This window comes from Biomphalaria glabrata, chromosome 11, assembly GCF_947242115.1.
Source record: "Biomphalaria glabrata chromosome 11, xgBioGlab47.1, whole genome shotgun sequence".
In the NCBI taxonomy this organism is placed as follows: Eukaryota; Metazoa; Mollusca; class Gastropoda; family Planorbidae; genus Biomphalaria; species Biomphalaria glabrata.
This window is the reverse complement of record NC_074721.1, coordinates 15,392,473-15,407,601: the sequence shown is the minus strand read 5'-3', so window position 1 is coordinate 15,407,601 and position 15,129 is coordinate 15,392,473. Positions and strand designations below refer to the sequence as shown.

Genomic DNA, 15,129 nt, shown 5'->3' with positions numbered 1-15,129 from the left:
TGAAAACAATGACAAATATTTTGGTAAATGTCTACTAAAATTTAGAACCGTCGATTTTCAAATAATGGAACACTAGATCATAGGTATGCCAATGTAGACCCACGGGCTGTGGGTAACATTCAGCTAGTCAAATATGTAAATTATTAAAAACGTAATCACCCGATTTGTCAAAATAAAGTTTCTTTCTTTAATAGAGATTTTTTGGGTTATGTTTAGGGCCCTCTAGTTAGTAGATGGGCATTAAACATATACTAGGGTCTCCGCCTTGTCCTAAGGAACATTTATGCCAAATTTTAGCAAGATTTGTCAAACGGTTTTGATTTCTATTTGGGACATACAAACTTACATATAAACATACAATACAAAAATAAATATACATTACACTTAATAATATTTATATTAAAAGGTTGATTTCTTGCTAGAGTTAGAATTAAGGATTAAGAATTAAAAGTTAAAAATAAGAAATTGTAAAACTCTTTCCCTTCGTAACATTTAACAATCTGAAATATTCAATAAACAACAAGAACACAAAATCTCTTTGCTCCAAAAATTGAGCTGTTGAACGCAAATAAATGTGTTTCTCTTAAAAAGACAACTTTGATTAAAGATTAATTTTAAAAAATTATAAAAAAAATCAAGTGCCTTATCAACAAAATGAAAAAAAAACAAAACTGAGGCTCTGAGATTGAACAGAACCACACACATACAAAAGTACAGTTGTGGAAGCCTTTTTGATTTTGTAAAGAGATGAAATTTCTTGCATTCAAGTCTATAAAGGTAGATTAGGGTATGAATCTAATGCGCTTAATCATACTTATTAATGAAATAAGTTCAATATTGTCTCAGATTTTTTATTGCTGATATTTTTTTTAAAACAGCCGATAAAAACAAAATATTGAAAACTGATTGCAGAAACAATAATTTTCTAAGGACATGTCTTTGTACATGACAGTTTATAAGATTAAAATAATTGTAAGATTAATGTATTAACACATGTATTTTATGGAAGGTATTCTTTCTAAAGACTACACAGGCTGATCTGCTCTTCCCAAATATTTGTTTTGAAATTTGAAAAGCTGTTGGAAATCACAAACTTACGGTGATGCAGAAATTCACCAACTTGGGATCAACAATCGCCAGCAATCTAGATTTAGTAACTGAGCTGACAAAAAGAATAGGAAAGGCTTCTGCAGCAATAACAAAGCTTTTCAAACCATCTGGGAAAATTTCAAATTAACTACGGCACCCAAAATCGTAGTCTACAATGCCTTTGTTGCGAGTACTCTTCTGTACGGTAGTGAGAGCTGGCTTATATACATGCGGCACATAATGCGCGTCTCCTAGAGGGATCATGTCTTCAACAACGACGTTTTGAATCTGGCCAGTATGCACAGCATCTATTCTCTTTTGATACAGAGAAGACTACACTGACTCAGACATGTCACTTAGATGCGAGATAGAAGAATCCCTAAAGAATCATGTATGCATAGCTTGCGGAGAAAGTCAGACCCAAGAACCCCTCAAGACTAACCTACAAAGATGTCTGCAAGTGACGCATGAAAGCCACAGAAATCAACGAAAGTTTGTGGGGGGAGATAGACCAAGACAGGACAGCTTGTAAACAGACTACGTGCTGATACGAATTTTGCCGAGAGCAAAAGAAACAAAGCTACATCAGTCAAGAGAAAGAAAAACAAAGCTGCCCTATCAGCTAGCCCTAAAACAGATACAGACACAGAGGCATACACATGCACGAACTGTGGCAAACTCTATTGCTCCAGAATTATCTTAATAAGTCACTTCAGATTCTGCCCCGTTTCAAGAAGAAACCAAAGCCAGTGACTTATCTGGGCGCATCCGTTGTCTTCCGAGACAGAAGTGGCCATAATTGTAGAATACATCACTAACGGATCCTTAGTGAGTGTCTAGTAATGGTTGAGGTGCGCCTTTTTATAACCTTCACCAACGGAAAGAATTTCATTCACATATTAGGAATGAAAAATAGCCTTTCACCAATCCCTCTGGCCTGAGGTTCTCCAACTAGCTCACATCTGTTATCTTAAGACACGACTCCTTTAGCACATCTTTTGTCTTAGGTTTTCCTTTAATGTACGCCAATATCTGTGATAGGGTAATTACAACCCTTATGATAGGAGCTGCTGAGATACGCTCTCATGGAGTGTATCCCATTAAAAACAATTCACAAACTAAGTGAAATATAGTAGAGAGAGAGAGAGGACTGACATTGAAGTATTGGGAACAATCCAAGCACAAAGAGCTTAATGATAGCTTACTGCTCTATTTGGAGAGATGTTCGTAATTTTTATGATATCATCTAGTTAATAAAGACGTTTTGAAGGCTCCCTTTTTTTTTTTTATTAGCAAAATACAAGGAGGATGCTGCAAACAAATTTCGTAGATATACCTCCGATACGTAGAGTTACTTATTCCCTGTGGATTTTTTCTTGTCCTATATCTCGAGTATCAAGCTATTTACCTTTTATGTCTGTGATCGAAGGGTAGTCTTATATTTTACAGTTAATCTAATGAAATTTAGAAAATCATTTTTCAATGAATCCCATGGCTATAATTTGCATCTTTTCTAGTTTCTGTGCGTTTTAAAAGTTGAGGGGTATTCATTATAGGACGCATAATCTGATACTGGTCAAATCAAGGTAAAATAGAATTTCTTCTTTCATTTGTCCATTTCATTAAAATAGCTCGTGGAGCTCATTATGATTCTTCACTAATTATAATAACTAGGGATTTTGAATGTTTAGTCCATGTAACTAAAGCACCATAAATAAATAGGTTTTTTTTAAAAATAATTATTTTAGGTGGAAAACATGCTAAAATTTGATTTTCTTTTCTGTAGGTATAGTTTATGTAAGATATTACACTTGTGAGCATTCAACTGTTATTTGATGGACCCACGAGTTTGCTGTTGCGTTCATTTAGAACCATTTATTATTACAGCTTGACCTCTACCTAATAGGAATTCCTGCTTCCATTTGTATAACGAACTAATAATGTCAAAGTATTGTATTTTTATAAGTTACTGTAGTGTATGTCCACAAAAATTAAGATGTTTATGTATTGAATACTTGATAGTGGACCTCAAAACTTTTGTACTAATGAATGAGAATAGAAGGACAAATAGATTTAATGAGATAGAAGGGGAGGGAAAGAGATAAAAACAAAGTGCGTGTGTGTGAGAGAGAGAGACTGTTATTAATAGACATTCAAATAAAAAGCAAGACCTTTGTGAATGTTATTGACATTCGAGTACACTTTTATTTCTATCGATAGTTTCAGATCTGTTAAAGTTTACACTTTCGTTGTCTAAAACAAATCTCTCTCACACAGGACTCTAAGTGCAGTGTTACATGAAATATCATTCATTCTGCCCCGGAAGTGAAGCGGTGACTTGAGTTCAATGCAATCTTCGTTTCCACTTGTGTCGTTTGGTTCGCCAGGGATCCAATCAAAAACACTCATCTTAACTTGTGTTCTCTGAAAGACCCAAGTGAGTTGACTTTTGGCGTCGGAGCCTGCAACGAAGACTCTCAGGTCAGTCACATTTTTCACCAAATTTTCCAAAACCCCCATTTCCTCGACACTATCAATCTCTGCCGGGTAGCCTCCTCCATTGGTGGTACAGAACTCTTTAGCTTTGTCAAAGTTTGCTACTGTATCCTTAGAAGCGTAGTAGAGCTTATTCAAGAGAGCTTGTTGAAATAATATTTTCGAAATATCCAATGTAACATTAATATCTGTAAAGAAAAGAAAAACACTTATTCAATTAGTATAGGTATTTATTCATACTATTCAAACTAATAAAAATACCATACTTTTTAATTAATGTAGACCAGTGGTCTTCAAAGTGGGCACTAGTGCGCCTCTAGGGGTAATTACGTAAAACTGGAGGGCCCTGCAGCCAAAGGGGTGTCAAGAGTCTCTAGGCACAATGGGAGCGGTAAGGGGCGCTGGTCATAAAAGGAGGACGTATTGATTAAAAAAAGAAACTAGAGGTGCACTGAAGCAAAACAAAATAAACAAAATTAACACTGTCAAACTCATACAGACAAATTACAGTTAGCTTGCTTCTTTTTTAAGAACTGATTGAACTAAACTATATATACAAAAATTGCTCGCTTAAGAATTTAGGATTGAAATCGTATAAAATGTATCTGTGACACAAAAAGACTTTTATTTTGTTTCGGTTAGTGATGAATTATTATTTTAAAATTATGTAGTTGTATTGCTTAAAAGGTTTTATAAATAATATAGACTAAAGAAAATACAAATCTATCTACTATTCATTTGAAAGTTGTGATACACAGGTAATATCTTGTTAAAATTTTTGCACACTATTTCATTCCTTTTTTAGCGGCCCCCGTAAGGGGAAAAAGCCGCTATTAGGTTTGTGCAAAATGTCCGTCTGTCCGTCTGTCCGTCTGTCCGTCTGTCCGTCTGTCCGTCTGTCACACTCAGATCTCAAAAACTAGAAGAGATATGAAAAATATTATTTCATCATTAAATCCGGCTTGAAAAGTTTAGGTGCAACGGCTACTTTTGGTTTTCTAAAAGCAAACCGTTTAATTTATAAAATTAATTATGCAAGCGATTTTTTCATAAAAATACACCAATTCTAAAACAATTACGTAAATGTAAGGGAGGCAATGTTACAATATGCTAACAAAGATGGACAATTTTTGTGTATTTTCAGTATCACTAAGTCAAATATATTTTTAAAATGTACAGGAAATGTTTACAACAAATACAAATAATAGTTAAAGACGTTTTTTCTGGTCAACTAGCTGCTAAAATTAAAAGAAAACATTTCTGTTTGTTTATAAAGGCTAATAATGAACTTTGTATGTAAATATCACGCACATTTTTTTAAATGGACTTTTTATGCAGCGATTTTCGTGCAGTAGCGTAACGTCGCAACATGATCAGGTGCTAAACCAATTCCTTAAACTTTTTTTAAAAATCAGATTTTATTTATTTTTTGTTTAGTGCCCCCATCCGAATAAAAGAAGCTTATTTTTGTGCGTTTTGTCTGTTGGTCGGTCTGTCCGTCACGATTAGATTTAAAAAACTAGAACTCTAAAAGCTATTGAAAATCTGATTTACCCTTTAATGTTCCTCCCATAACATCTCAATAGTTTTAAGTATCTAAAATTGATTGTTCCGGATTTTTTTGTGCAAAACTAATCAACGCCAACAAATGTTTGTTTGCTCTTCTAACTTATATTACATTCAATTTCCATGCTTAAACGTTGCAAAAACACATTATCAATAATATGTTGTTCCGTTTTTTATGTAAATAGCATATTAATGCTAAATCATAATCTCTATACTGACTTATATTTATATGTAAAAATGTTCCGGATATTGTTTTATAAAACATGAATTATGCCTAATGATTGTTTGAAATCGCATAAGGCTTTTAAAAAAAGTAATTTACTAGAATTGATTACTGAAAATTACTTTTTAGACATTTAATTTTCTTGTAAAACATAACATTGAAGTTTTGTAATCGATAAAGAAAGTTCCGGATTTTGTTTCTTACAAATCGTCGCCAGAAATTTCCGAATTTATTTAAAAATCTACTAACGCCAAATAATTGTTTGAACTCCCTCTTCTAATTAATAAACAAATAATCTTCTCATTTACGAAATAATGTTTTTACGGATTTTTTTGAAAAATATTTTAACTCACTACTCTCTTACAGTACATTTAACTTTCTACCTAAAACATTAAAAAATCTAATTATCGTTAATATTATGTTCCGATTTTTAAGGAAAACAGAATCCAAACACCAAAGTAAGGAATGAAAATCTCTCCACGTGGCTGTAGTACATCTAATTTTTATACGAGACCATCCAAAAAATTTAATTAACGGTATTACATTTATCTGAAATTCTCTTTTTCTTTTACTATTTATACAAACATCCGGAACAATCTATTATATAAACTTTTCAATTGTGTTCCTACCTAAAAATTATTGCGATGTTTTGAAACGTAAAATAAAGGTTAATCAATTTTTAATAACTTTTAGTTGTTTTTTTTATATCAAGATAACGGACAGACCGACTGACAGACAAAACGCAAAAACAATGTGGCTTTGATCCTTTTTAAATAATATCTATTAGAACTCAGTGCACCAATGTCTATGAACCCTCGTTAAATATCTCGTGTAAATAAAGACATTTTTTTATGGTACCGGTACTAGCCTATTGTGAGGTAATGGAATTTTTTTTCTTTGACGTCATATGAATGGACTCTTTAAATGTAATGTTAAAAGAACGCACTCGGTGCACCAATGTCTATTAACCCTCGAAAAAATTGCTTGTATTAATGAAAACATATTTTAGTCTAACTAAGCCGTGTGACGTAGTGTTTTTTTTTTCCTTTGACGTCACATGGAATGAATTCTTTAAATGAAATGCTAAAAGAACGCACTCGGTGCACCAATGTCTATGAACACTCGAGAAATGGCTCGTGTTGATAAAGGTGATTTTTATTCTAGCTAGGCCTTGTGACGTAGTGTTTTTTTTCCCTTTGACGTCATATGGAATGAATTCTTTAAATGAAATGCTAAAAGAACGCACTCGGTGCACCAATGTCTATGAACACTCGATAAAAGGCTCTTATAGATGAAGGCGATTTTTAGTCTAGCTAGGCCGTGTGACGTAGTGTTTTTTTTTCCCTCTGACGTTATATGGAATTAATTCTTCAAATGAAATGAAAAAAGAACTCGGTATAGTAATGTTTATTAAGCCTCGTTATGTGACTCGCGTTTAAAAAAGGAATGATATCTTGATTTAGATCTAATCTAGATTTTTAAAACTAGATCTAGATTTTTATTACAGTATATCTAGATCTGGATTTATATTCTAATTAAAATTATTTTAGAGTCTAGATCTAGAATTTCTAGATCTAGTTTAGACTAAAATAGACTAGATTAAGATGTAGAATTTCAATTTCTAAACTTAAAGTGTAAAAAAAAAGTGTAGATTTTCATTTCCAAACGTTTTGATCATTATTGTAATGTTTTAATATACTAAAACTAATCTACTATTTTTTTTTATTAAATTTAAATTTAAATTTACGGCAAATGAATCTTTGAAACATTATTACATTTGACCATCGGATGGCTGCCTGGTCGTGCGGTTTGCGCGCTGGACTGTCGTTCAGATTTATGGATGGCCCAGGGTTCAAACCCTGCCCGCTCCCATCCCCCGTCGTCCTGCGGGAGGTTTGGACTAGGAAGTAATTATCTTCAACTCTGAAGGAACATCCGAAACGTGTAAAACATTTTACATCAAAATTAAATCACCTCTTGAATATTATTTGCGAATATGCAGATCCGACAGGGATCCGACTTCGACGGGGGCCGCCTCTGAGTTTGTGTAACACAAACTCTCTTTGTAATCTTTTAAATCTAATTTTAAATATTGGAGTACGGGGAAGACAAAAAAACGCATCCTTTAACAGTTTTGTGAAACAAGGGATAAGCAACATGTTCAACTCTCATTGTAAACTAAGGTTCACTGGCTTTCGAAAGGGAATTGTATTTGACTTTTACTGATTAAATCATTTTCTCTTTTATTGAGATATTAAATCTTTTGTAAAGAGTTTTACAATCTCACATAACTTGTTTGTTGACAAATGAATTACTATCCAAGGACATTTATGCTTAAGCAATTCACCTACCAAAACTTTATGAGGAAATAACGGTTCGTTTCTAGGATGTAAAATTTTTTGAAAATTAAATATAAATGATAATTTTTGAACATCCTTTTTACTGATGTTCAAATTGAGTTGCAGGAAAAAAAGATTTTCAAAATTATGTCTTCAGCAGTAAAAAAATTACCACATGAGGCACACCAGAGATATGGCTGCAATATAAATATAACATTCCAAAACTAGGGCCGAAAACGGTATTATTTTTTTGCTCTTCCATGAATATACATGATGAAACTGGACTTAGTACCTAACAAACTTAATGAGTTAGCTAAGAAATCGACTGGATGTAGCCACTATAAAAATTAATTCGCCTTTTTGTTTAATTTCATTTTTCAGTGAATTCATCAATAATAATATTTATATTAAAATAAAAAAAACAACAGCTACACCTAAATATAGAAGGCCTTATTATTCATTAGCTTAAAAGCTATTTGAAAGAAGGTCATGAAATTAATAATGACATTAATTTTTATATGTAATTACTGTAAGTTATTTGAGATACTTTTTCTATAATATTTTAAAAGTTATCGTTCTGTTATTGACAGCATGATAATGAATGAATAATTGACATTTTATTCCAGTTTGCATTATCACCCACTCTTTATTAGCATTTACTTTAGATTAAAGACTTTATATAGCGCTACTTTTATGCTTATTGCATGAACAGAGCGCTATGGTCCAAACTTATTTGTGGACCAGTGTGCGGAGGGGGTATCTAGGAGTAGGTTTTTTGTGATGCCTTTAGGCGCTCAGAAAACACAACTCTGTTCCAGTAGGGTGTCGAACCTCGAGTCCCCATCATAGGTAGCTAAGCCAAGCCAAGTTCAAGCGTACTTAGCCACTCAACCACGCTTACAACAAAAACACTTAACAAATTTTACAAAAAATACTTTCTAGTGGCAAAAAATTTACACATCTTCTACATGTCTCTCTCTCTCTCGCTTTTAATCAAATATCTATAGATCTCCATATTAACAAAAATGATTTAAAATCCAACAAAGCATTACGATTAATTAAAAAAAAACTTTTATAAATGAAACATCATAGAATTTGGAGACTGTAGTTTGATTTAGTTTAATATTGAAGAGGTTTTGTTTTTATCTTCAAAACAATCTGGAGGAGGGTAACCTAAGAACCCTTTGGAGTGGGTTTGAAAATTAAAATATTCAAAAAAACCCTTGGCGACTTTGCTTAATTTTTATATTGAATAGGTGACTTAAAGTGAAAGCACCATTGCTTCTCTGGGGCAAGTGATCGTTGAACATTAAAATCTCCCCTACAATAAATAAAAGAAAAAATATCATAAATCCCCCCCAACCCGATTTTATTTTAGGGGAAATTTGAACACCAAAACTCCCCCCCCCCCCGCCATACGCCCATAATTGGCAATATTTTTAATTTTTTTTTTGTTACTCGATCATCTAGATTTGGAGACGCAACTTAGTTTGAATAACACATTGCCACATATAGTATCAAACACCCTTACAAAAACAACAACAAACACACACACACACACACCTTAAATAGGTTTTTAGATTAGTTGTGCCAATTTTTAGTATCATTAATATTTTTATTTATAGTACAGGCCTACGTGTAAATCTAGATCTAGTCATTATAAATTGTTCTACACAGTATCATTAGTTTAAGTCCTTAAATTTCAAACTGTAGTAAGTTTTTTTAAACACACACTCATGCACACACACACATGTTTGTAACAACACATGTGATAACCACACAGATCTTTGGAGATTCCTTTATATTTACTTCAGCAAGCATCTAGATCTAAAGGAGAATTAGATTCACATCTAGATCTGTGTAAAAAAAACCCAACATTAATTACCCATTAAAAAAAAACCGGATCGAAAGAAAATTACGCTACAAAAATAGTATTGATAAGTTTTTCAAGTGGAAATATAGTGTATTTTAGACATAGTATGGTGTATTTTAGACATGTCGGTTAAAAACATTTATGTCAAAGATGGGATTAAGAAAATTGTTGTTGCTAAATTTAACCATTGCGGTTTTGAATTTAAAAATGGCTAAATGTATCGTCCACGAATAGTGAGTCATCAGGGCCAATAAAGTTATATACTAGAATATAAATAGATACACACTATATATATACACACTTTATAAGGTCACTAGATTTATGCTACTTCTAACTGATTACTTGGTAGTGTAGAAACACTTTCAGTTAATTTACACTGTAAATCTATTTAGTGATCTTTACCTGAGGCTACATGGCTGATGAAAGTTCCAAACAAAAGGAAAGAAACCAATCCTAGAGCCATGTTTAAGTTTTTCTTCTGAACTTGAGGTTTAGCTCTGCAGGTTGAAACAGAAATATCAATAAAAGAAAAACAAATTATGCAAATGAAATTTTAGCATATTCTTATTTAGTTTATAATTGTATAGTGGAAAAATAGTTACATTTGCACAGACATTGCAATATAGTTTGTTTTTTATTTAAAGAATTTACTTCTATTGGGCGGCAGGCTCTCTCTTTAGAGCTAGGACATAGTCGACATTCACAGTCTCTTCCCAACTGAGGTCCCAATACTTTAGGACTTCTAACAAAATACGACAACTTGTTATAAAGCTTGTATTCGACTTTCTCTATTGGGCAGTAATGCTAAGACTTGACTTTGGTAAACGTATTTTACCATGTTCAAAGATAAGACTTGACTTTGGTAAACGTATTTTACCATGTTCAAAGATAAGTCTTGACTTTGGTAAACGTATTTTACCATGTTCAAAGATAAGTCTTGACTTTGGTAATCGTATTTTACCATGTTCAAAGATAAGACTTGACTTTGGTAAACGTATTTTACCATGTTCAAAGATAAGACTTGACTTTGGTAAACGTATTTTACCATGTTCAAAGATAAGTCTTGACTTTGGTAAACGTATTTTACCATGTTCAAAGATAAGACTTGACTTTGGTAAACGTATTTTACCATGTTCAAAGATAAGACTTGACTTTGGTAAACGTATTTTACCATGTTCAAAGATAAGACTTGACTTTGGTAAACGTATTTTACCATGTTCAAAGATAAGTCTTGACTTTGGTAAACGTATTTTACCATGTTCAAAGATAAGACTTGACTTTGGTAAACGTATTTTACCATGTTCAAAGATAAGTCTTGACTTTGGTAATCGTATTTTACCATGTTCAAAGATAAGACTTGACTTTGGTAAACGTATTTTACCATGTTCAAAGATAAGACTTGACTTTGGTAAACGTATTTTACCATGTTCAAAGATAAGTCTTGACTTTGGTAATCGTATTTTACCATGTTCAAAGATAAGACTTGACTTTGGTAAACGTATTTTACCATGTTCAAAGATAAGACTTGACTTTGGTAAACGTATTTTACCATGTTCAAAGATAAGACTTGACTTTGGTAAACGTATTTTACCATGTTCAAAGATAAGTCTTGACTTTGGTAAACGTATTTTACCATGTTCAAAGATAAGACTTGACTTTGGTAAACGTATTTTACCATGTTCAAAGATAAGACTTGACTTTGGTAAACGTATTTTACCATGTTCAAAGATAAGACTTGACTTTGGTAAACGTATTTTACCATGTTCAAAGATAAGTCTTGACTTTGGTAAACGTATTTTACCATGTTCAAAGATAATTCTTGACTTTGGTAAACGTATTTTACCATGTTCAAAGATAAGACTTGACTTTGGTAAACGTATTTTACCATGTTCAAAGATAAGACTTGACTTTGGTAAACGTATTTTACCATGTTCAAAGATAAGACTTGACTTTGGTAAACGTATTTTACCATGTTCAAAGATAAGTCTTGACTTTGGTAAACGTATTTTACCATGTTCAAAGATAAGACTTGACTTTGGTAAACGTATTTTACCATGTTCAAAGATAAGACTTGACTTTGGTAAACGTATTTTACCATGTTCAAAGATAAGACTTGACTTTGGTAAACGTATTTTACCATGTTCAAAGATAAGTCTTGACTTTGGTAAACGTATTTTACCATGTTCAAAGATAAGACTTGACTTTGGTAAACGTATTTTACCATGTTCAAAGATAAGACTTGACTTTGGTAAACGTATTTTACCATGTTCAAAGATAAGACTTGACTTTGGTAAACGTATTTTACCATGTTCAAAGATAAGACTTGACTTTGGTAATCGTATTTTACCATATTCAAAGATAAGACTTGACTTTGGTAAACGTATTTTACCATGTTCAAAGATAAGACTTGACTTTGGTAAACGTATTTTACCATGTTCAAAGATAAGACTTGACTTTGGTAAACGTATTTTACCATGTTCAAAGATAAGACTTGACTTTGGTAAACGTATTTTACCATGTTCAAAGATAAGACTTGACTTTGGTAAACGTATTTTACCATGTTCAAAGATAAGTCTTGCGAAGATTATACGACGCTCGGGCATCAGTTCACTCTAAGGAAAAGTGCATGTGCAGGAAAGGATTTTTCTAGTGGTGCCTTGATTTCGTTACTTTATTTTTAGGATCCTTCTAAGCCAGTGGTCGTCCAAATCGTCACCCAAAAAAGGGAAATTTTAAAAATTACAGAAATAAAGCTGATTTAAAGAGCCATTTTTTTAAGCTAAGCTTTGATTTATTAGATACATCTATATGGAAATCATTAAGATTTAATGTACAATCTCTAGCTTACCTTTTCTTTGTCTTAATTTAATTAACAATTTATCAAATAAAACTTAAGTATTATACTTATATAAATATATAATAATTCTTTTAAAAAAAAAGACAAATTTAAAAAGTATTAAACGTATCCTTGAAAACAAACAAAAACAATATTACAAAGAGAGTATCTCTCTCCAACAATTTCTCTTAATATATCGGAGTAGCGTACAGCGCACTGAGCATGCATACAAATGAAAGTTGGGGCTATAGGCATACAAATGGCTTTTAAAAAAAATATTCGATCGTGATTCCAATTAAGCGCACCTTCCCATTCAATCACATAAGTTACTTTAAAATTAGGAATTTCTATTTTGTATTTTCACAAAACCTAATGTTCTAATTCTATAAATTGTTTTATTATAATAAAAGCTTAATTTGCATAAGTTGCAAAGCAATCATTTAAATAGCAAGTATGATTGTTCCAAATTTCAAGCTGATATCTATCCCAGTGACAAAGTTATGAAGTTATGAACAGCTAAAGACATGAATTGATTTTTCAAACACAGATTTTCAGACATTTTCTTTTTAATGTTCGCTATTAACATATAGATGTAATAATTAAAGAATCACTATGGACGTGTTATGTAACCTTAATGTCCTTATTCTCTAAATTGTTTTATTTCATTACAATTTTAGTTTGCGTGCAATGTAAAGCAATGAATTTGAAAAACATTTGATGAAGTACAATTGTTCCAAATTTCAAGCAGCTATCTATAATGGTTACAGAATAATGACGAGTTAATGGCCTGTATTTATTTTTCGATCACATTTTTTCGGACACTTTCTATAATCCTTTTTTATAAACATAAAAATGCATTAACTTTTCTCCCATATGACATATAAAGATACTATTGGTATCCGTGTAACCCTCGCAGTTTGCGACCACTGTTCAAATCCATCGTTAAGAAGCCACATTTAGTCTCTTTTCAACCTTCGGTGTTTTTGCAAGCGAAATTTATTCCCTGGCCTATATTTGCAGCTCTTTTCAAAGGCGTCTTCCGTTTTCTCTCTTAGACATGCAACAACGTGATATGTAACGCCATCGATTTTAATAACACTGCCTAAATAGTTGAACTGCGCTGTTTGTTGAAGTTCTGTTTGCCCTGTGTTGACCGAGCTATGTGTTTCACTTTGATTTGATACAGGTTTATCCAATGGTCTATTTTGAAGTGTGTCTCTATTGAAGTTATCATTCATCGTCGTCATCATCAAATGTCTGAGCAAAAGCCCAAGATAGAAATCCTGCTGTTTTGAGTTGAGCATTCATGTTTTTTATGCATTTGATTGTATTTTCATTAACGCTAAATTGTCTGCAAATTCAAGGTCCGTTCGTCGGTTTGGTTCATCCCATGGCATACCTAATGCAATTTGATTCATAGTCTATGGCTAGTGTAAAGAAATAGAAATGATACACCACTGTTTCACAGCCCGTCTCAATGCTGATTAACTCATTTATTCCGACATTATCTCTAGCTTTACTACTTGATTTGCTGTAGAGATTTCGCTGAATCTGGACGAAATGTTGCGGGATGCCATATTGGCTTGCTACTTTCAAGATTATATCTCGATAGACGCTGTTAAACGCTTTTTTTTAAATCTACAAAACTGACCATCAGCCTTTGTTGGTATTCAGGTCTTCTAAGACGGTTCACAAGGTGAAAATATGTTCACCGCATGATCTGCATTTTCAGAAACCTGCCCGCTATTCTCTGAGCCTTTTATCTGCTACTGTTGTATCATAACTTTGTTGATAGAATTAATGCTCTTCTATAACGTCCGAGGTCTCTCAAAACTGGCAAAAAGGAATAATAAAAAGGCTTTTAAAAAAAGGCATCTAGGCAAACTACAACAATTGGAGAGGCATCACTATTATCTAAGTTCTGGATAAAGTATTCAGTATTATCCTGCTGAAAGGATTACAACAGACAGCAATACAAAAGTCAAGATAACAAACAAAAAACATGTGAAAAAAAAAACATAAAACTTAATGTCAACAAACATAGACATAGGAGAATGCAGTCTAAAAACAAATGATATTTAATATTAGCGAGCGTTACAAATATACTTTTACCTTGCACTGGAGAGACTTCTGGAAGTGCAACTGAAAAAGGAGCCTATATCTTTAGTTTATATAGACTTTGTTTTTTTCGCTGGTATTTCTAAAAAGCGCTGACGTTGGCTTAGTAATAATTAATTATATTGATTTATTTCAACACTAGTCCATGTTAAGTTCGTTTGATTGACAATAGTCAAGGTCTAATTTCGACCAAAAAACAACAACAACAACTACACCTAAACTAGCACAGAAAAGTATACATGTAAGCAAACATGATGGTGGGAAAGTGTTTCAGTAGCCAACACACATAACTTTGGTTTTATTAAGATTTATCCTAAACCAATTCCTTAAACTTTTTTTAAAAAATAAGGATTTTATTTATTTTTTGTTTAGTGCCCCCATCCAAATAAAAGAATCTTATTTTTTTTTGCATTTTGACTGTTGGTCGGTCTGTCCGTCACGATTAGATTAACAAATAACACTAAAGGCTATTGATTTAACCTTTAATTTTTCATTCAGGAATATTGCAATAGTTTTAATTAGGTGACCCGTCAAAATAGCGCGGACAAAATAGCGCCGACAAAATAGCGCGGACTAAATAATGCGGACA

The 15,129-nt window shown here is 32.5% G+C and overlaps 1 protein-coding gene across 1 annotated transcript; it reads right to left on the bottom strand.

Moving 5' to 3' along the window:
- Positions 1 to 3,269: 3,269 nt before the first annotated feature.
- On the bottom strand, positions 3,270 to 14,680 carry LOC106073405 (collectin-10-like). The gene is made up of 3 exons (XM_056004652.1): positions 14,535 to 14,680; positions 9,989 to 10,083; positions 3,270 to 3,773 (listed from the first exon to the last, which is right to left on the bottom strand). The coding sequence occupies exons 2-3, from the start codon at positions 10,047 to 10,049 to the stop codon at positions 3,343 to 3,345; spliced, it is 492 nt and encodes a 163-aa protein (XP_055860627.1). The 5' UTR covers positions 10,050 to 10,083; positions 14,535 to 14,680; the 3' UTR covers positions 3,270 to 3,342.
- Between the last annotated feature and the right edge of the window lie 449 nt (positions 14,681 to 15,129).

Excerpts from the sequence above, each read along its gene's own strand:
- LOC106073405 (XM_056004652.1), bottom strand. The coding sequence starts at position 10,049 with ATGGCTCTAGGATTGGTTTCTTTCCTTTTGTTTGGAACTTTCATCAGC. Across the intron at positions 3,774-9,988 it reads CATCAGCCATGTAGCCTCAG|ATATTAATGTTACATTGGAT; the intron begins GTAAAGATCACT and ends TTTTCTTTACAG.